Source organism: Hyla sarda, chromosome 2 (assembly GCF_029499605.1).
Source record: "Hyla sarda isolate aHylSar1 chromosome 2, aHylSar1.hap1, whole genome shotgun sequence".
Taxonomy (NCBI): Eukaryota; Metazoa; Chordata; class Amphibia; order Anura; family Hylidae; genus Hyla; species Hyla sarda.
In genome coordinates, this window is record NC_079190.1 from 174,813,437 (window position 1) to 174,837,429 (window position 23,993).

Consider the following 23,993-nt stretch of genomic DNA (forward strand, 5'->3'; position numbering starts at 1 on the left):
CTTGAGTGGTATCTTTTAAAAGTGTTGGAGTGGTTTGGACTAGTAGTTAAAGAATTTTGTCTATGTATAGTGAGAGAGTTGTCGTAAGTGAACCTATTCCAAATATAATCGGACGGCCTGGGGGATTTAAGAAATGTTTGTGCATCTTGGGTAAACAGTAGAATATAGGTAGTCTATGTTGTATCCCTGTAATAAAATCAAATTCTTTACTATTGGGTATAGTGCTTTCTCGCATGCAAAACGAAATCATGCAGAGTAAGACAAAAAAAAATTAACTGGCAACTACATAAAAATGACACATCAAAAAAGACATTATTCCAAACCAAAAGGAAGTAACAAGAGACACCAGTCATCCAAGTGCACATGAGCAATCCCAATATAATGTCCCTACTCACAACAGATATACCCCACTCGACAATCATTTTATAGGACACCACACACCTCAGAGACTATACCGCAAGAGAGAGAATATTCACCACATTATACCAGACCCAGAAGCCCATACCACAGGTATCCACATTACACCCACCCTACACCACACAGTCCACATTACCACAATGACACATCATATCACAACCAACACACTTACTATCCCATACACAACACTCACCAATCCAGAACACATGCACACCACACTTTCCCATGCCAAAACACACACACACACTCCCAACACTCGCCTACCTCACAACACTCACATTGCAACTCAATCCAAGCCCCCAATTACTAGTCACCAACACCACTCTATTACAAACCATGAAAAAACAAGAGTTTGTAATAATACCAGAATCCACAGTCCAACACCTCCATGAAAAGACAGTACACAGAAGAAATAGAAGAGTTAGAAGAGGTAAGCCAACCACAAGGCAAAACAGGGAAGACAAATTAACACAGGACTCTATCAGGGCCGGCGTTAGGGCAGGGCAAACCAGGAAATTGCCTGGGGCCTCCATCCCCAAGGGGGCCCCCTGCCGGCTGCTTTTAAAGTGGCCGCAGTGCTGGCTGCTTGTTAAACATCAGCAGCCCGGCTACGGCCACTTTAAAACAGTGACCAGCGGTGGGCCCTGTGGGCCCGGACACTTCTCCTCCTGCATTTTCTATTTTTCATATTTCCTTACCTGGCCGTGCTCGGCAGGCTCAGGTAATCTGGCGGGTCTTGTGGGCTGTGTAGATCCTCTGCACGGCATCAGGGACGTCACTCGTTCCCTGCAGCGCTGGCTGCTTAAGTTTAGCAGTCTGGTGTAATGAAGAAAACTGTGCCCTGTAGCGGCTGCAGGAAATGAGGAGTGACGTCCCTGACGCCGCGCAGAGGAGCCGCAGGAGACGTCACTCATCATATTATCCACACAGCCTACAAGACCCGCCACATTACCTGAGTCTGCCGAGCGTGGTCAGGTAAGGAAATATGAAAAATAGAAAAAGCAGGGGAAGAGGGGTGGGGGGGGGGAGCAATATTCCGGGGAACTATACTGCCAACCTAATGTGGGGGAACATACTGCCAACCTAATGTGGGGGAACATACTGCCAACCTAATGTGGGGGAACATACTGCCAACCTAATGTGGGGGAACATACTGCCAACCTAATGTGGGGGAACATACTGTCAACCTAATGTGGGGGAACATACTGTCAACCTATTGTGGGGGAACATACTGCCAACCTAATGTGGGGGAACATACTCCCAACCTAATGTGGGGGAACATACTGCCAACCTAATGTGGGGGAACATACTGTCAACCTAATGTGGGGTAACATACTGTCAACCTATTGTGGGGGAACTATACTGCCATCCTAATGTGGGGGAACTATACTTCCAACCTAATGTGGGGAAACTATACTGCCTACTGAATGTGGGGGAACTATACTGCCAACCTAATGTGGGGAACTATACTGTCAACCTAATGTGGGGAACTATACTGCCAACCTAATGTGGGGGAACTATACTGCCAACTTAATGTGGGGGAACTATGCTGCCAACCTAATGTGGGGGGAACAATGCTGCCAACCTAATGTGGGGAACTACACTGCCAACCTAATGTGGGGGAACTACACTGCCAACCTAATGTGGGGGAACTACACTGCCAACCTAATGTGGGGGGAACTATACTGCCAACCTAATGTGGGGAACTATACGGCCAACCTAATGTGGGGGACTGTACTGCCAACCTAATGTGGGGGAACTATACTACCAATCTAATGTGTGGAAACTATAGTGCCAACCTAATGTGGGGGACTGAACTGCCAACCTAATGTGGGGCGACTATACTGCCAACCTAATGTGGGGGAACTATACTGCCAACCTAATGTGGGGGAACTATACTGCCAAACTAATGTGGGGGAACTATGCAAAAATATAAAATTGTACTATTCTGATCCCTATAACTCTTATTTTTCTGTATATGGGGATGTATGAGGGTCATTTTTTGCGCTGTGATTTGTAGTTTTTATCGGTACCATTTTTGTTTTGATGGGACCTTTCAATTGCTTCTTAGATTTTTTTTATGGTATTTGAAGTGACCAAAATTTTGCACATCTGGTTAGTGCACTATTACGACTTTTGGGGCCCCTAGTTTGATTTTGCCCAGGGCCACGCTAAGCCTAAAACCGGCCCTGGACTCTATAAGCACTATCTCCCTCACAGAACCCCCAAAAAACTTTTAGATAAAGGCTTAAAATTTGCCCCTAGTACATCCCTCAATAAATTTGAAACTTACATTGGAGTAGTACAATATATAAGAAACTATAAACTGTTAAAAAGAACTGGATGGGAGGGGGACTATATTAGGACCAAATCCCATAAGATATTTGATTTTGAAAGCTTGGCCCCAGCAGATCTAAATGAAGAGATGGAATTATTTGGTTTCATCTGAATATAGCGAAGGTTGGACCTTTTCCAGTTGGGGCCCTCGCCCATGGCCTGTCTTCTGCAGGCTGTCTACCAGTGAGGTGACGGACCCTGAGCTTGTGCCCTACTGGATTTTACAACAGTATGATTTCCGGTCCAACCTAATAATCAGCTATCAGTCTATATATATATATGTTTCTGTTCCAGTGTCTCGTTTTCATTCTCATATATATATATATATATATATATATATATATATATATATTTACATTTTCACTCATTTAAATTTTTTCCAAGTATCCAGAAGATAAGTATAAAACCAACAGGTCGGTAGGACCAAGTAACAAGGAAATGCACAATCATGTCAAATCAAGGCACTCATACAACTAAGGCACAAAGAAGAGAACCGACATGCAGTCAGAAGCAGCTGAAGTCGCCAATAAGGCACCAGGCGCACTAGGGCTCAGCACAATCAGAATAATATGTGAGACAATAGGAGAGGGGGTGCAATGCCTATGCATAAGGAAAGTAAGACAATACTCGCAACACTGTGTAGGGTTCAATCAGCAGACAGAGAGGTCAGGGCTATGAATGGGAGCCTGAGGCTGCAATTGGCGATGAACGAGAGTGGTAAAATGCTGCCAGTCCAATTGAGATGCAGGAGTGAGGTGAAGGACCCTGAGCTTGCGCCCTACTGGATTTTACAACAGTATGATCTCGGGTCCTACCTAATAATCAGTCTATATATGTTTCTGTTCCAGTGTCTCATTTTCATTGTCATTTATAAATATTTATATTGACATTTTCACTTTCAGTTTTCTTATATATTTTTTATTTTATTTTTTATATTTATATATTTTTTAAATATTTTTTTCATCTTAAATGTTTTAAATTTTTTTTATTCTTATTTTAATTATTTTTATCTTTATCTTTATTTATTTATTTATTTTTAATAATTTTTCTTGCAATTATTTCCTACTGTAAATCGCTATTTTTATCTTTATCTTTATTTATTTATTTTTTTTTAATTATTTTTCTTGCAATTATTTCCTACTGTAAATCACTATTTTTATCTTTATCTTTATTTATTTTTTAAAAATTATTTTTCTTGCAATTATTTCCTACTGTAAATCGCTACTTCCTGCGCTATTTCCTACTGTAAATAGAGTCTTTCTGCATATCATAGTAGATTTTTCTTTACTTTTTCATCCATTGTCATAGGAATCCATATGTATTTTATTTATTTTTCACCAATTATTTGTTACTCACTATTTACCAAATTATTATTACGTTCATAAGTTATTTCACCATACATTCTCTATGTAAAATACATTTCCATCCAATACAAATTACTTGTTTTGTTACAATTTGACTTTGAACTCTAATCCAAAATGCAACCATCTTCAGTACACTGATTGTCATGCACAGTAATTGGCATGCACCTGGCATCAAAATGGCATAACCAATCACATCCACTCTCTATAAATCCTATGCAAAAAGGAACATCACTATCATTAACTTAGGCTGCTGAAGATAGAATGTCTATCCTGAAACCCGTCCAGCCAATTGATATTTTAAACCTACATTGCTGCCTTTTACTACTATTAGTATTTAAGTTCTAACTGCCTTTCCTACATCTGGTGTGCAAATACACCAACATCCTGCCAGGCATCCACGAGGACGTTGTCCCATCTGACCATCTCCTATCACTTATCATTCTACCTATTGGAGGGCACAGTCCGCGATTCTACCATCGGAGGGACGCAGATCGCTAATCTCCAGGAAGCGGCGCAGACCGCTAATCATTTCTATCTTCCAGATATCCATGTACCTGCTACCAGCTAGTGCCGCATGCGCGAACTAGCGAATCCCCATCCCATAGTTACATTGCAGGGAAAGGACTCACACAGGAGTGGGTAAAATCTATCTTGTTTTCTACCTTTGGATTCTCAGTCTATTTGTTTGGCGGGTAACAGAGGAGCCTGCCAGTGGTGCACAACGGGCATTAACTGTTGCTATTTTTCCTGCAAGGATACTGTACGTGTGAATAGACCCTTAGGGTAGGTTATATGCAACGTATTTCACGCTACAGGAAATATGCTGCGTATTATGAGCAGACACACAGGACTACTACTCGTGGCAGCCCTGTGTGTGCGTAAGGTTTGGAGATGGTACCAGTGCGCCGGCGTAACTGTGACGCACGGGCCTGCCTCTAAACCTCAGTGCGCACACAGGGCTGGAGCATATGGGAAATATACTGCGTATACACAATGTGTGACTCTATCCTTAGGAGGAAACAGTGCAAACTGTGTTATGTATGTTTAGAGATAACCCAGCATCAGAAGGAAGAACAGCAGAATATTTACATCTGCCAATTCAAACATTATGAATGCACGCATTTTCTAAAATATTCCGTTTTGCAGCTCTATTGGACTCACATCATTACACTCACACAAAAGTCTTAGGTTATTAAGTTCACTTGGGCCCTTTAAAAGGAAATACTTTGTTATGATTATCCCCTACAAATTATAGTACAGTTAGTAAGAAACCTAATTTATTTAGGAGATTGGCCAATACGTTATAAACAAATTATTGCATTTTAGAAGGAGCTTGTTAAAATGTGTGTTATATTGTAACTATTGCACTGCTACTGTACTCAATTCTTTGTTAGTTTGTGAGCTGCCTCTGAATGAACCCTGCAATGCAAATAAAACAAGGATAGGATGCACACTACAAGACTGCTGCTTCTTCATGGATGCCTGCTATCAAAAGACTGTTCCAGGTAAAGAGATGACTTATTTTGTAGAAAGTAAAAGACCTGCCATGAGATACTGCAAATAGTTTTGGAAGACTTAGGCTGGGTTGACACTATGGAATTTCTGGCTGGACAAAATTCTAAGCAGAATTCTTATTGGAAATTCATTAGTAGGAACCTAACCTTAGCGTTTTTCCATTTTTGCATTTTCATTTTTTCCTCATCATCTTCAAAAAATCATAACGCTTTCAATTTTGCACATAAAATTCCATATGATGGCTTATTTTTTGCACCACTACTTCTACTTTGCAGTGACATTAATCATTTTACCCAAAAAATCCACAGCGAAACGGAAAAGAAATTCATTGTGCGACAAAATTGAAGAAAACATTTCATTTTGTAAATTTTGGGGGCTTCCGTTTCTATGCAGTGCATATTTCGGTAAAAATTACAGCTTATATTTATTCTGTAGGTCCATGCGATTAAAAGGATACCCTACTTAGGTTGGATATTGTGGTACTTCTGAAAAAAATCATAACTACATGCAGGAAAATTTATACGTAAAAAATTCTCATCTTCTGACCCTCTAACTTTTTTATTTTTCCGCATACGGGCCGGTATGAGGGCTTTTTGCGCCGTGTTCTGATGTTTTTATCAGTACCATTTTTTTTATTGATCTGACTTTTTGATCGCTTTTTATTAGTTTATTAGTATATAAAAAGTGACCAAAAATACGCTATTTTGTAATTTTGTAATTTTTTTCCGTGTATGCCATTGATCGTGCAGTTTAATTAACTATATATTTTTATAGTTCGGACATTTCCGCACGAGGCGATACCACATATGTTTATTTTTATTTGCACAGGTTTTTTTTTTTTATGGGAAAAGGGGGTGATTCAAACTTTTATTAGGGAATGGGTTAAATGACCTTTGTTAACTTTTTTTTCCACTTTTTTTTTTGCAGTGTTATAACTCCCATAGGGACCTATAACACTGCACACACTGATCTTTTACCCTGATCCCTGCAAAGTCATAGCTTTGCATGGATCAGCGTAATAGGGGGTTGATTGCTCAAGCCTGTAGCTCAGGCTTGGAGCAATCAAACGCCGATCGGACGCGACGGAGCAAGGTAAGGGGACCTCCGCTCGCGTCCTAGCTGATCGGGACATCGCAATTTTATCGTGATGGTCCCGATCAGCCCGACTGAGCTGTAGGGAAGCTTTTACTTTCATTTTAGATGCGGCGATCAACTGCGATCTCGCGTCTGAAGGGTTAATAGCGCACGGCACAACAATCTGTGCCGCACGCTATTAGCCCAGGGTCCCGGCTATCATAAGCAGCTGGGACCGACCCGGTATGACGCGGGGTCACGGTTTTAAATACCAGGACCGGGTGCAGGGCGTACAGGTATGCCCTGTGTCCTTAAGAGGTTAAAGGGGTACTCCGGTGGAAAACAATTATTTTATCAACTGGTGCCAGAAAGTTAAACAGATTTGTTAATTACTATATAATACTATATAATTCTAGTACTTATCAGCTTCTGTATGCTGCAGAGGAAGTTGTATAGTTCTTTCCAGTCTGACCACAGTGCTCTCTGCTGACACCTCTTATCTATGTCAGGAACTGTGCAGAGCAGGAGAGGTTTGCTATGGGGATTTGCTCTACTCTGGACAGTATCAGGAAGGATGAAGATTTTTAAATAAAAGTAATTAAAAAATTTGTTTAACTTTTTGGAACCAGTTGATTTAAAAAAAAAAAAAAATGTTTGCACTGTAGAACCCCTTTAAAGAAAACCTGTCAGCAGAAAACAGTGGTGTAAATAAGCCCATTGCTAGATAGGGCTAATTATCAGCCCTGAGATATAAGCCTTTTTGTGAATATGCAAATCCTGACTTCAAGGGCTCAGGGGGCATTCCCCATCACTATAAGAACCCAAGAAAGTCCAGCCCCTCTCCTCTTTATCCCCGCCCCACGACACGCTTGCATCTTTCTACCCTGTTTAACTCACAGCCACTAGATAAAGAGGCAACAAGCTGCATTTAGCTGGGCACTTGCTGTGGCACTTGAGTCACATTTGCATATTAACAAAGAAGGCTTATATCTTGCCAATGGAGTGGACTATTAAAACGAAATGGTAGGCTTGGAATCATGATGAATAGCCTGATCTAGTTATGGGCCTATTTACACCCCTGTTTTCCAGCTGACTGCTCTGCTTTGAAAATACAAAAATAAAGATGGTATCTATTCAGTGATGATATAGAAAATCTCCAATAGGTTTGTTTTTCACCGGAGGACCTTGTTAGGGTTATATGGTGGCTTTGCGTCACATAGCCGAACATCAACGTATTTTGCTCCCCGTCTCATGCTGCATCACGGTGAATGTGTTTACACTGTAACCCGCTGTTGGCCCCATCCAGATGATTGCTGGGTTGCTGTCACAACACAATGCCATACACTGGTATTAGCTGCAATGCAGTGGGAATCAGGGGGCGCAAAACTGTGCTGCAGTCAAAATCGCCATGGCCTAAATATGGTTTGCAATATAATGACATAAAATATATGGATACCATTCAGACAGAAAAATGATTGCTTCATGGCACATTACGCAGTGACTATGGTTAGACGCAGTAGAAATTGTTTGGATCACATCCAAAATCTGAAAGTCACTTGTTGCATGGGCGGGGGGGTATAGTCTGCGAGGATCAGTGTCTACAATTCACCAACTTCACTGATATGTAGATTTTATCAAGTGCCCAACCAGAGAGACCTTTGTTAACTTTTAATTTATTGTGAATGCCTTATATAGCAGTGATGGCGAACCTTTCTGAGCCCGAGTGCCCAAACCGTAATGCACGCCAACTTTTTTCTCCCTCAAAGTGCCAGCACAGCAATTAAATCAGAATACTGAGGTTTAAGTTTAGAAAAAAACAACTTAGGTAGGCAGTATATTCCCCCCCTATTAGGTTTTAGTTCCCCCACATTAGGTAGGCAGTATGTTCTTCCACATTAGGTAGGCAGTATAATTCCCCCACTTTAGGTGTGCAGTATAGTTCCCCCACATTAGGTTGTAGTTTCCCCACATTAAGTAGGCAGTATCGTTCCCCCACATTAGGTTGCAGTTCTCCCACATTAGGTAGGCAGTATAGTTCCCCCACATTAGGTTGTAGTTCCCCCACATTAGGTAGGTAGTATGTTCCCCCACATTAGGTTGCAGTTCCCCCACATTAGGTTGGCAGTATGTTCCCCCACATTAGGTTGTAGTTCCCCCACATTAGGTAGGCAGTATGTCCCCCCACATTAGGTTGTAGTTGCCCTACATTAGGTAGACAGTATGTTCTTCCACATTAGGTAGGCAGTATAATTCCCCCAATTTAGGTTGACAGTATAGTTCCCCCACATTAGGTTATAGTTCCCCCACATTAGGTAGGCAGTATAGTTCCCCCACATTAGGTTGGAAGTATGTTCCCCCACATTAGGTTGCAGTTCCCCCACATTAGGTAGGCAGTATGTTCCCCCACATTAGGTTGCAGTTCCCCCACATTAGGTTGTCAGTATGTTCCCCCACATTAGGTTCCCAGTATGTTCCCCCACATTAGGTAGGCAGTATAGTTCCCCACATTAGGTTGGCAGTATGTTTCCCCACATTAGGTTGGCAGTATAGTTCCCCCACATTAGGTTGGCAGTATAGTTCTCCCGCATTAGGTTTGCAGTATGTTCCCCCACATTAGGTTGCAGTTCCCCCACATTAGGTTGGCAGTATGTTCCCCCACATTAGGTTGACAGTATGTTCTCCTACATTAGGTTGGCAGAATGTTCCCCTACGTTAGGTGCAGTATAGTTCCCCCACAGACATACAGCCTTCAGCCATATACAGTGTATGGCTGGAGGCTGTATGTCTATGTTCTGCCTCACAGTGCTCCGTTCACCGCTCCTGGTTGGAGCACTGAAGATGACGTGCAGGTAACTTACCATGCCTGCGCGTCCTCCTCCTCGATGCTCTGATGCTCCGCTCCTACGTTCCTATGGGCGCACGGGCGCCACTACCCGGCGGGGCCGCAGAAAGGTAACTTTCACTAACACAGGGAAGTCCCAGTTTGCCCTGCCTGGCGAACTATGGCTGCATGCCCACAGAGGGGGCTCGGCATGCCACCTGTGGCACGCGTGCCATGGGTTCGACATCACTGTTATATAGCATAGTATTGTGAATACTATATATATAGCATTACTGGTCTGCAAACATATGGGCCCAGATTTATCAGTCTGCCTGAAACCAAAACTGTCTTGCATTGCCCATAGCAACCAATCACAGCATAGTTTTCATATCTCTGGTAAAATGAAAGCTGAGCTATGATTGGTTGTTATAGGCAAAACCAGACAGTTTTGGTTTCAGTCAGATTAATAAATCTAAGTTTGGCTCATAGCCTTCTGTCTTTCAGCTTTGTCTCCCTAAGGCTAGGTTTTTTGTTTTTTTTCTGGAAAACTGCCACTGCAGTTTTTGAGCCAAATTCAGAAGTGGACCCACTGGGAAGGAGAAGTATAAATCCTGCCTTTATATTTCCCATTCCTTTGAATACACTTCTGGCTTTGGCTCAAAAACTGCAGTGGCAATTTTCCAAAAAACAAAAAAAAATAAAAATAAATAAATACGCCAGAAAAAACCTGTGTGCAAACCTAGCCTTATAGTGCACTGTGTTGTCTATTTCTAATTTTTTTTAGCAATTGCAAACAGTTAAGTTGGCACACAGTCTAGGTTTGGCCTGTTGGCATAATCAGCAGGTTTGTAAATTCTGGGCAAATTTATCATTTGGGCAAACATAGTCTCACACTTTTGATCAGTGATTTTTACAACATAGATTGTGACATCTGAATTACAGTGAGAATAACTTACACCTTACAAGCAAATTGTATTCTTAATTTTTTTTTGAGAATACTAATTAGATTGGTTTCCTTTAAAGAGTATAATATAAGTACATTTTTATATGCAGTTTTGTAGTTATTTGAACTTTGAGGCATGAAATTACTTGTGTATATCTGCTTGGTGAATGGCCTCAGGTTTGAGGAGGGTGCAGACTCAGAGTAATTTACATGGAAAAGTTCATTAAAGGGGAATTTTTATTTTTTTTTTAAATCAACTGATGCCAGAAAGTTAAACAGATTTGTAAATTACTTCTATTAAAAAATCTTTATCCTTCCAGTACTAATTAGCAGCTGTATGCTACAGAGGAAATTCTTTGGTTTTTTAAATTTCTTTTTTGTCTTGTCCACAGTGCTTTCTGCTGACACCTCTGTCCGTGTCAGGAACTGTCCAGAGCAGCATAGGTTTGCTATGAGAATTTTCTCCTGCTCTAGACAGTTCCTGATACGGGCATCAGGTGTCAGCAGAGAGCACTGTGGACAAGACAAAAAAGAAAAGAAAAGAATTTCCTCTGTAACATACAGCTCCTAAAAAGTACTGGAAGGATAAAGATTTTTTTATAGAAGTCATTTACAAATCTGTTTAACTTTCTGACACCAGTTGATTTAAAAATGTTTTCCACCGAAGTACCCCTTTATTCCTTCTAGTACTTATCAGCTGCTGTATGAGCCACAGGAAGTTCTTTTCCTTTTGAATTTCCTTTCTGCCTGACCACTCTCTGCTGATGCCTCTGTCCATTTTACAGGAGTTGGAGCAAATCCCCATAGAAAACTTATCCTGCTCTGGATAGTTCCTAAAATGGACAGAGGTGTAAGCAGAGAGCACTGTGGTCAGACAAAAAAGGAAATGAAAAAAGAACTTCCTGTGGATCATAACAGCAGCTGATAAGTACTGGAAGGATTAAGATTTTTTAATAGAAATGATTTACAAATCTGTTTAACTTTCTGACACCAGTTTATTTAACTTTGAAGTTTTACTTTGAACAAATTTGAATTAAAACTAAAAATCTTATTATCATTTCCATTACAGGCCACATAATTGTGTTTTATAGCTTGATCGCTGTACTCATAATCTTATTTTGGATACTTCTAGGATTTTGGTAAGTACCATAAAACTATACTAGATTTTTATTGAAATAAGGTACATTTGTAGAAACTTTAAGAATATTTACGGAATAAAACATTTGACAATAATTTGAATTATGTGAAGTATAGATCAGGAAGGAACTTCTTTAAATTGCTGGTACCCTAAAGATTACGCAGAATCTTTTAGAAATTTAGAAAAATTGTTTAAAATTGACTAATAAAGTTGACTAATAAAGCAAATTAAACTAAAGATAAATATGAAAACACAAAGGATTTTTAAATACCGGCTCCACACAGTATGGTTTCAGAGCCTAAAATGCACAAACAAATTAGCAAAATCCCATTCACAAAGGGGAAATGTGCAGCAAAGTCTGTACGTAACATCTGTGATGTTCGAGCAAACCCATGGACTCGCATTAAGTTTTTGCCTTCCGCTCTCCAGCATCATCGGACTATTTTTTTGTCTGAAAAAATGTCTCAGCTGTGCATGATGGGAGGGAGATTTATCAAAACCTATGCAAAGGAAACAATGCCCATAGCAACCAGTCAGATCGCTTCTTTCATTTTGCAGAGGCCTTGTTAAAAATGAAAGATGCGAGCTGATTGGTTGCTGTGGGCAACTTTTCCTCTGGACAGGTTTTGATAAATCTCCCCCGATACGTAAAAAAAATGGTGTGAAAATTAATTGCTAACCAAGTATAGCTATTATATTCTATCTAATCGTTTAAAGGGACACTCCGGTGGAAAACAATCAATTTAAAATCAACTGGCTCCAGAAAGTTAAACAGATTTGTAATTTAAGGAAAAATGATGCTTGTGTATCGGCGCACATAAAAGGAACACCCATATGGGAATACACTTACTTAATACAGTTGGTTTACTGGTATCTGTGTAAGATAGGAAGATTATGATGAATAAGCTGGCATTGGTTTCGTTCACTAGGCAGAAAAATGAAAAAATGCTTTTGAGTGAACAATCCAGTTACTGTGTCTATGTCACAGAATTGTATCGGCTTTGTATCAGTAAATATTGTAGCAAGGAAACTTACTTAGATGTCCTATTAGAGTTGGTCTATGATGAAAATTGATGCCGTCTCCCCACCACACTGGACGGAGTTGACGGAGCAGTTCTATCTCAGTCACTGTATATATTTATAAAATAAATCAATGATTACGTAATTAGAGTATATTGAATACAATGTGCTTACATGCAAACGAAGGTGGCAAGATGCATGACTGTATATGGCACTATGTATTGGACGCTGCAAAATGTCAAAGGTACCTGTAGTTTTGATGCCGGTTTACACAAAGTGATCCACGGAGCCCTGTTCATCCTGAGCTACGATGTAGGATGCCGGTATACACGATGCGGTCCACAGAGCGTTGTTCGTCCTAGGGTACGGTGTGGGTACTAACAAGATCCCTCCAGGAACTCCCAGAGTGAGGGTAAGAGAGACAGTCCAGGTGCACAGAGGGTATAGGCTCCGGGAGATCTGCTCCGGCCGTGAGCGTCTCACCGGTGCGACCGCACTGTGATAGTTCGCACAGAGATCTGATTACTGAACGTGACGTCACGGTTACAGCTACAGCAAGGCGCAGGAGGCAACCGGAGTACCCGTTTAACCCCTTAAGGACTTAGCCCTTTTTCACCTTAAGGGCTCGGCCGTTTTTTTGCAATTCTGACCACTGTCACTTTAAACATTAATAACTCTGGAATGCTTTTAGTTATCATTCTGATTCCAAGATTATTTTTTCGTGACATATTCTACTTTAAGCAAAAAGAAAGGTAACACGTAGCGACTCACCACTTCTGTAGAATCTTGTTTAATAGTGCTGGTAAGCGTACAGCTGGCACAAAACAACGGGAACGGGTGTGCAGGGAGGGCTAGACGTGGCGGGGGGAGCTTGAGACGATGGATCCTATTTCGCGTCCAGTGACGCTTCTTCCGATCCGGAAGAAGCATCACTGGTCCGGTCCCAAAATTTGTAACAATTTCTCCCGAGTACGGCGATACCCCATATGTGACCCTAAACTGTTGCCTTGAAATACGACAGGACTCCAAAGTGAGAGCGCCATGCCCATTTGAGGCCTAAATTAGGGACTTGTATAGGGGTGGACATAGGGGTATTCTACGCCAGTGATTCCCAAACAGGGTGCCTCCAGCTGTTGTAAAACTCCCAGCATGCCTGGACAGTCAGTGGCTGTCTGGCAATACTGGGAGTAGTTGTTTTGCAACAGCTGGAGGCTCCGTTTTGGAAACAGTGGCGTACCAGACGTTTTTCATTTTTATTGGGGAGGGGAGGGGGGCTGTGTAGGGGTATGTGTATATGTAGTGTTTTTTACTTTTTATTTTATTGTGTGTTAGTGTAGTGTAGTGTAGTGTTGAGCGGCATAGGCCATATTCGATTTTGCAATATTTTGCGAATATATGGACGAATATTCGTCATATATTCGCTAAATTTGCATATTCGTAATATTCGCGTTTTATTTCCGCATATGCGAAACTTCGCGTATGCGAAAATTTGCATTAAAAAAATTAGCATAAGCGACAATTCACATACGCGAAAATTTGCATATGCTAATTTTCACATATGCGAAAATTCGCACGCCAGTCTCACACAGTAGTATTAGAGCCTTCTTTACACCACACAAGCTGGAAGCAAAGAGGGGTAATCACTGTGATGTGTACTGTGAAAAACAAACAAAAAAAACCCCGAATATTCATAATTACGAATATATAGTGCTATATTCGCGAATATTTGCGAATTCGCGAATATGCGATATTCGCGAATAAAATTCGTATTGCCAATATTCGCGAGCAACACTAGTGTAGTGTTTTTAGGGTACAGTCGCAAGGGCGGGGGTTCACAGTAGTTTCTCGCTGGCAGTTTGAGCTGCGGCATACTTGCAGCCGGATACTTACTGTAAACCTCCGCCCATGTGAGTGTACCCTGTACGTTCACATTGGGGAGGGGGGTGGGGGAACATCCAGCTGTTGCAAAACTACAACTCCCAGCATGCGCTGACAGACTGTACATGCTGAGAGTTTTAGTTTTGCAACAGCTGTAGGCACACTGGTTATGTATCACTGAGTTTGTGACCTAACTCAGTGTTTCACAACCAGTGTGCTTCCAGCTGTTGCAAAACTACAACTCCCAGCATTTATGGTGCATGCTGGGAGTTGAAGTTTGCAACAGCTGGAGGCACACCGGTCGTGAAACACTGAGTTAGGTAAAAAAAACTGAGTTTCACAACCAGTGTGCCTTCAGCTGTTGCAAAACTACAACTCTCAGCAGTCACCGTCAGCCAACGGGCATGCTGGGAGTTGTAGTTATGCAACCAGCAGATGCACCACTACAACTCCCAGCATGCACTTTAGCTGTTTGTGCAAGCTGGGAGTTGTAGTTATACAACAGCTGAAGGTACTCTTTTCCATAGAAAAAATGTGCCTCCAGCTGTTGCAAAACGATAAGTCCCAGCATGCCCATAAGGGAATGCTGGGAGTTGTGGTGGTCTCTCTCCTGCTGTTGCATAACTACAGCTCCCAGCATGCCCTTTTTGCATGCTGGGAGCTGTTTCTACGCAACAGCAGGAGGCTGTCAATCACCTCCAACTGCTGCTCCACGCCGCCGCACTCAGGTCAGTCCCTCGCCGCCGCTCCTGGGGCCCCGATCCTAACAGGGACGCCAGGGATCGGGGGGCCCCAGCTGCCGGAGTCAACTTCCCGCACCCGATCACATCCTCCGGAAGAGAGGCGGAGCGGGTTGCGGGAGTGACACCCGCAGCAGGTGCCCTGATTGGTCGGCCGGTAAACTGGCCGACGAATCAGGGCGATCATGAGGTGGCACCAGTGCCACCTCACCCCTGTTGGCTATGGCTGAATTGTCCAGCGATCTGTGGCCATCGCCGACATGGGGGGACATTATGACCCCCCTGGGCGATATACCGCGATGCCTGTTGAACAATTTCAGCAGGCATCCGGCTCCGGTCCCCAACCGGCTAGCAGTTGACACCGGATTTCCCACGGGCGTATGGATACGCCCTGCGTCCTTAAGGACTCGAAATGCAGGGCGTATCCATACACCCTTCATCCTGAAAGGTTAAAGAGTACCTATCATCAAACCATATTTTCTAAACAAACTCAGATTATATTCCCAAACTACTTCTAACACCCCTCCTGGCCTTCAAATAAAATTTCCAAGCTTTGAAAAGCTGGCCCAGAAGAAGCACGTTTATAGTGTGAAACAGCTCTGTTGCCAAGCATCGATACCCCCCGCACCGATCCCTCTCCCTCCATTGTGATGTTTGTATTGGGAGTATTTTGCATTAAAGAAGAACTCTTGAACGAAGCTTGGTGAGTTTGTCGACTTTTTCTTCATCTATCTGTCTGAAGATAATTTACAAATCTGTTTAACTTTCTGGCACCAGTTGATTGAAAAAAAAAAAAAGTTTTCCACCGGAGTACTCCTTTAAGGTGTTTTGTATATAATATATTTATCAATTAATTATATTTAAATGGGCACTGTCATTTAAACAAATGTTTGCTATTGCACTATATCTTTCTAATATACTTTGTTAAAAAAAAAAGTTTTCTATGTTTTATGTGTGTTTAAAAAAGCTGCCAATAGGTGTCTCCCTACTTGTCCACAGCACATTTTCCCCCATCTCTTGCTCAGACTTTGGACTCCTGCTTGCCTGGCAGAAGTCCAAAATCAGGAAATGCAGTCTGGAGGTGGGGGGGATAGAGTGGGGGGGGGGGGGGGGGACGCTGCCTGTATGGCTTCAGATGATGTCACGCTTGCTGGGGAACTCCACTTCCCAGTCTGACTGAGACTGAGCAGAAAATGTAGAGCAATATCAAGGGAGAAAACTAAAAAAAATAATGAAAATAAAGGCAGGGGGTGGTTTATCATGATGGGGGCAGTGAACTGGAAGGTTATAAAATTTAACAAGATCGTGACAGGTACTCTTTAATACATAACCACATGTATGTTTTTGTAGTCTTGGGTCAAAGGGGTAAGATTTCTCCTTGAGGAGAACACCATAATGGTGTATGGAGATTCTTAAGACACTGGGAATTCAGGGAAGTTTGACGTCTGTCACTGATATATGTCGAGACATTAGCAAATAATGATGCTGACGTATACCATGGCATGCCTGCGGCAGACCGATTGAGGTTAATATACAGAATAAAGTCTTCTACTCCTGAACATATACTTGGGTGGTACAGACTACTCTTTTGAATCCTGTACAAAATAGGTATGTTTTGGTAATGTATCGAACAGTCACTAATAGATCTTCTGTCCAATAAATGTAATTATGCTGCAGTCTACTCGACATGCCTGTTTGCTGGTGTCCCAAAATATACAGGTACAGACAGCAAAAATAAATGTGAATGCAGTCTGAAATAGTGTTTTCTCTGAACTATCTGCACTATGTATAGAATGTGCTTTAATATCTCTCTTACATAGGTTTTACAAATACAGAAAACAAAAGCAAAAGCTTGCTGATATTGAGAATGAAAATCGTCCAGATGAAATAGGTGAGAAGACAGGACATCTCTTCTAAATATCATATGTCCAAACTGACAAGCAAATATCGATGGCCTAATCCGTGCAAATGTATTTTTCACCTTAAAACCTGTTTACCTCTCATACAAGTGTTCCATACATACATACTTTATATTTAATGTGTTTATACTATACGGATGATGTAGTATAATACTACATCCTTAAATGGGTATTCTCATGTTAGCAAGTTATTCCCTAGGATACAGGATAACTTGCAGATTAATAGTTTTCTTATCAGTGGGACGCCCTGTGACCTGCTCTTTTCATTCAGGGGCACAGCTTACTAGTGTTTTTTGGGCTCACAGGCTTTCAATGGCCGGACATCCACAGATCTGAACGTTATCTCCTATGCTGAATAGAAAATACCTCTTTAAGTTTTTACTGTTTACCTCCAATGCCCCTCTATTTATCTCTATAAGAGAGGAGGACACACCACATTCGCATGTCTCTGCCTCTCCAAATGAAATGAATGGAGGAGGTGTATTTCCATCGGGTGATGTGCTGGATACGATACTCACTCTAGCAGAGCTGGTGCCGAGCCAGGGTCCCAGCGGTCGGCCCCCTACAACCTCAACCCCCACGGGGCAACAGACATTTATCCCCTATAATTTTTTACCTCTACTTTAAGCTCCTTATAGGATGTATATTAATGAGTTTTCTTTGCAAGACAGTTTTAGGCTGGATTCACAAATTTCTTTGTGAATTGTAACCATCAACATGCCATTTCTAGTGCATAATTTTTCCACCAATCTACAGTGCGATAGATTATATCTCCAGCCAAATCCATAACAAAATCCCTCTGTAACAAATGTCAAGTTTGCTGCAGACTTCCTACTGCATATGTTTTATGGAAAATTAGTCTTAAAGGCATACCCCTAGACATCTTATCCCCTATCCAAAGGATAGGGGATAAGATGTGTGATCGCGGGGGTTCCCAGCAGTGGGATCTCTCCTGCAGCACCTCTGTCATCTGGTGCACGGAGCAAGCTTCGCTCCATGCCTGATAACTGGTGATGCAGCGGCCGTAGGATCGTGACGTCATGGCCCCGCCCCTTGTGACGTCACACCCCACCCCCTTAATGCAAGTCTATGGGAGGGGGCGTGGTGGCCACCACACCCCCTCCCATAGACTTGCATTAAGGGGGTGGGGTGACATCACAAGTGGGCGGGGTCAGGACATCACGATCCTCCGGCCGCTGCATCACCAGTCATCAGGCACAGAGCGAAGCTTGCTCCGTGCACTAGATGACAGGGGTGTCGCAGGAGAGACGGGATAAGCTGTCCTTTGGATAGGGGATAAGATGTCTAGAGGCGGAATACCCTTTTAAGAATAAATCAGAAGTAATTTGATATTGGGAGGCACAGCACAGTGTTTTTCTATGTGTGTCTTTATTTCATACTACATTTAGTGTCTTTATATGCCTTTCATCAAAAATCACATTTCTTTTTAAAAAATTATGCACTTTGTTTATGTGAAAGAAATTCATCATTTAGAAAATGACATCATCTTTAAATCAATATTAATTACATTTTATTAGAAACATGTTTAAAAATAAAGTTTTATATGGCTGTTCTTATAAACATAAATCTTGATCTATTCCAGTTTTCGTGTTGGCCATTAGAAAAGTCAATGTAGGCAGACACTTCTGTTTTCTATGGCTCTTCTGCTGGATTTATGTGTATTCTATTATTGGAGATTCAAATGGTTATCATTATCCTTTGCCATGTTCACACAGGCAAAGGACATTCTTTTTTTTGTATGCGGAGAGTGTCCAAAACATTGTCCAAAACATTGCAGTGTCACTGCCCAAAACCTCATTCCCATTGACTTCAATGGGAGAAGGGGAAAGCTGTGACCAGTCAATAGAGCGTCAAGGCCGGCTCACCGTGCTGTCGACGGCTCAGAGAGAGCTATACAGAAGCGCTTCACACAAACACATCTAGAGCCCATGTGAACATACCATTAGAGGGCAAGGGATTTGATGGCAAATTGTGACATTTCTTGCCCAATGTTGCTGCCATTAGGCCTTTTTATTTTTGATAAGCCTTGTTCCCTTTTAGAGCGATAAACAAAGTGTCTAAAACACATAATAAATGTGGTTGAAGGTATGTATGCCAGTTTTTATGCAGTAATTGGCCAAAAATCTGGCACATTTGCAATAGTAAATCTGCCCCACATTTATCATCTGTATATTAGGCATTATATAATAAAAATAAAATGAAGCGCCTTCTCCTTATATTTCAGATAAAATTTATTATACAAGCTTCTTTTTGTTCACATTCTTCTTGTTAGGCACTAGCAGTAAAACGCAGGAAAAAGGAAACCAGGCTGAAACCAGTCATGTGAAAGAATGCAGGGATGAAACAGGTTGGGGATGTAGAAAATGAAGGCTTCAAATATAAATTTTTGTAATTCAGAAGAAATGCCAAAAATATATGTTCAAGAGATGGAAGTCTAGAAAATTGTATTATACTATTTATCATAGTAATTATTATATTGTATTTATTTTATATTAGGTATATTTTAGAAAATAAATGTTTTACTAAGGTTGTTTAAATTTTCAAGGAACTGGCAAGAACTGTACATGAAATGACCAGAGTATTACAGTTATTTCACCAGAAAAGTGATGCCCCATAGTTATTAAAGACATATGTTTTCAATTAAGTTTTGTACATTAGAAGAAGATTTTGAGGATGCTTTAAAGGGGTATTATGGACTCGTGCCATCAAGTTAAAATTAGGGATCGACCGATTATCGGTTTGGCCGATATTATCGGCCGATATTCACGATTTTGGACACTATCGGTATCTGCAATTACCTTGCCGATATGCTGATAATGCATTGACCCGGCCAGAGACCACCGCTGAAATGGCCGCCGCTGCCCCATTGCCCCCCCCATTCCAGTTTTATAATTACCTGTTCCCGGGGTCCGCGCTACTTCTGGCCCCTGCGACGTCCTGCGGCGCGCTGCGCAGCGCAATGACGAGTAACGTCCTCAATGCGACGTCAACGTCAGTGCGCACAGTGACAGCTCAGGACGCCACCTGAGCCAGAAGTAGCGCGGACCCCGGGCCCTGGGAAAAGGTAATTATAAAACCGGCGATGGGGAAGGCAATGGGGCAGCGGCGGCGGTGGTGGTTGGACTAGGGAGGACCCCAGGACAGGCAGAGGGAGAGAAGTGGGTGGCGGTTTCTGACCCCGCAAAAGCCGCTGCAGTTCATTGATTTAAAGCGCCCGCTTTAAATCATTGATCTGCGGGGCCGGGGGGGGGGTGATAGCCAATAACTTATACCGGAATATCGGTATAAGTTATCAGCCTGAAAGGTCACAGATTATCGGTATCGGCCCTAAAAAATCGATATTGGTCGATCCCTAGTTAAAATCGAAAAAACACTCCTAATAATGCAACTTTTTATTGTAGATTTTTAATAGGGTACTGTGGCAATGGATGTGTTGCCTGCAATAGCCTCATGGGCAGCAGATCTGGGCCACTGCACCACCAATGACAATTGTAATGGCCATTTAGATGCCGTCATTAACTTTGACAACAGAATCTAAATGATTAATAGCTGACAGTGAAGAATGCTCCATGCCAGCTGGTAGTGGTGACCCTCTGTTACTCAAAACGGCCAAGTAAAGATCGAGTTCTGAGCCTTCTTCATACTTCCTCAAAGGGGTTATTGATCAAAAATATATTGACCCATTATGCTCGGGTTGCTGCAATTAAAATAATAAAGTTTATCTTACCTCTCACCACTCCACTTGTGCCATTGGTATCTCTCTCCCGTCCTCCTGTGCGGTCTTCTTTCTGCTTTTGGGTTCTGACGTATTACACTCCGTTCAGCTTAGCACAGGCGCAGCAGTGTTCTGCCTTGACCAGTTATACAATGAATAAACAGGTAAAAGATGAGGAAAATAAAATCTTCAAATATTCAATATTGGGATTCAGAAAAAGGGTGATAAATTATATATTTTTTTACATTGAGAGTAGCAGCAAAGAGGATTGAAGCCCAGAAACTAGCAACATAATTCTAGAGTTTTTATTTTATGCAGACAGCCCCAAGAATTTTTATGAAACATTTTTATAGGGAATCTCACCTGCACTAACCTGAACATACAAGTAGATAGTGGGTTTGACTCTGTTTCACTTATGACAGGGAGATTATCGGTGCAGCTGCTAAGGAGATATATATATAAATTCCTCTACTCTCCTCAGTCTCCTGCCGGATCTTTGTTGCCTTGAGCCTGAGAGAAAGCATTCTTGTTATTGCCTTGCCGTGTATCTGATCTCTTGCTTTGTGACTCGACCTTGCTCCTCTGTCGCCTGCCTACTGACCTCCTGCTATGTCTAGACTATGCTACTGTGCCGCCTGCCCTGACCTTCTGCTATCCAGACTACAAGCTGCCTTATCCTTCCTGTGCCTCACATCTCCTCAGCCGGCTGTGTGGTCGAGCCATGCCAGGGGTAGTGACCTGGGTGTTGCCCGCAGCAGCAAGTCCATCCCGCTTTGCGGCGGGCTCTGGTGAAAGCACCTTAGACTCCGCTCCCTGGTACGGTCCGAGTCATCTGTCACACAGGTTCAGCGGATCTACACCCACCGGGGTTCCTGTCTTCAGAAACGTGAGTGTTACACCAGACATCACCGATCGGGCTGATGTCTGGCATTAACTCTTTAAACATAGTGATTAAATTTGATTGCCGCGTCTAAAATGAAAGTAAACATTGCCGGTTAGCTCAGTGGTGCTGTTCGGGACCGACACGGTGAAATCGCGGCGTCCCGAACAGCTTGCAGAACGCGAGGAAGATCCCTACCTGCCTCCTCGCTATCCCATCGCCGAATGACTGCTCCGTGCCTGAGATCCAGGCAGGAGCAGTTGAGCGGCGATAACACTGATCAATGACATGGCAGTGATCAGTGTAGGAAATCAGTGTGTGCAATCTTATAGTGTTAATAAGTGTGATTTAACCCCTTCCCTAATAAAAGTCAGAATCATCCCCCCCTTTTCCCATAAAAAAAAAACAAAACTGTGTAAATAAAAATAAAAATATTGGTATCACCGAGTACGTAAGTTTCCGAACTATAAAAATATATAGTTAATTAAACTGCACCGTCAATGGAGTACGCGCAAAAAAATTCCAAATTCCAAAATAGCGTATTTTTGGTCACTTTTTATATCATGAAAAAATGAATAAAATGCGATCAAAAAGTCCTATAAATACAAAAATGGTACCCCTAAATACTTCAGATGACAGTGCAAAAAATTTAGCCTTCATACTGCCCTGTATGCAGAAAAATAAAAACGTTATAGGGGTCAGAAAATGACAATTTTAAACAATTAATTTTCGTGCATGTAGTTATGATTTAAGTAAAAAAATATCAAACCTATAAGTAGGGTATCATTTTAATCGTATGGACCTACAGAATAAAGATAAGGTGTCAGTTTTACCGAAAAAATTTACTGCGTAGAAACGGAAGCCCCCAAAAGTAAAAAAAAAATTGTTTTTCTTTAATTTTGTCGCACAATGATTGATTTTTTTGTTTCACCGTAGATTTTTGGGTAAAATGACTGATTTCATTACAAAGTAGAATTGGTCGCGCAAATAATAAGCCATCATATGGATTTTTAGGTGCAAAATTGAAAGGGTTATGATTTTTAAAAGATTAGGAGGAAAAAATTTAAGTGAAAAAACGGAAAAACGCTCAGTCCCTAAGGGGGTAAAGCAGAAAGAAGGCCAGGGCCAGAGGACTCGAGAGTGACACCAGTGGCCCGGCCCAAGGGGATCGACAGGAGGTAAGTCAACGTTTATTATTTTAATTCCAGCTGCAGGGGCATAATGGGGTATAAATATTTAGCAGGATAACCCTTTAACAACCCCATGATGAAAATAAACGCCATCTGTTGGTAAGGGGTTAAAGAATAAAAAATAACTGCCAGCTGTCATCTGTTATGTCACACATGCATGTACATATTTATGTGTATACTGACATTACGTTAAGTTTATTTCTTTCATCCTCCAACATCATCATATTTTTTTGATCTGAAAAATGACAAGCTAGTATTTTCTATTGAATCTTTATATATATATATATATATATATATATATATATATTGTAGCATAATGTTTCATACATAATACGTACTCTGTTACTGGTATATATTGAGACACCAGTAAAAAGTAATGCCCATCTAATGCCCACGGTAAACCTGCAGCAGGCTCACTGATGTTAAGAGACAGAAGAGGAAAATATCACTGCTTTTACTGTTTTTTGTGGTGTTGATTTGTCCCACGATTTGTCACAGTTGATGTATGATTTTGATGCTTTTTTGTAAAACTGTTTAGCTAAGTCCATAGTCAGGTTAACTTTTTGCAGTAGTCATGAAATTTATTATTTGCACTTTGTTGCACATTTTGTCGCAAAGCCCCCAATTTGTTGCAAATCTTCACCAGCCCAAACCAAAACTGCTGTGGATAGCATTTTGTAAAAAGTTGCATATTTTGTCGCATAGTGTTAAAAAGTTGCAGAATGGAAATCAAACAAAGTGGTGTACTGAAGTATAATAAGAAAAAAAAATGCGTACTAGTGCCATATTTATCACATACCAGACAGCCACTTAATACATTTGGTGCATGTACACATTACCATCACCATACAAATAAAAGGTGTAGAAAAATCGTTAACCTACACCACTCTTGATAAATTACCCCCTCCATATGTAGTCTTCTACTGACGATGCTCAATCCATTTCCTAAACATTTACTTGTGCCAGACAGACCATGCTATTGAGTCCAATACAAAAAGGTATGTTTGGGAAATGGACTGAA

At 41.5% G+C, this 23,993-nt stretch overlaps 1 protein-coding gene across 1 annotated transcript in view; it reads left to right on the forward strand.

Moving 5' to 3' along the window:
• Window positions 1-19,697, forward strand: part of TEX29 (testis expressed 29) — a 31,047-nt gene extending 11,350 nt beyond the window's left edge. Inside the window, exons 3-6 of the mRNA XM_056560499.1 lie at window positions 5,513-5,623; window positions 11,541-11,610; window positions 17,068-17,138; window positions 19,460-19,697. Of these exons, the coding sequence (XP_056416474.1) occupies window positions 5,513-5,623; window positions 11,541-11,610; window positions 17,068-17,138; window positions 19,460-19,554 (347 nt within the window). The 3' untranslated portion in view covers window positions 19,555-19,697. The remainder of the gene's footprint in view (window positions 1-5,512; window positions 5,624-11,540; window positions 11,611-17,067; window positions 17,139-19,459) is intronic.
• Window positions 19,698-23,993: the final 4,296 nt, after the last annotated feature.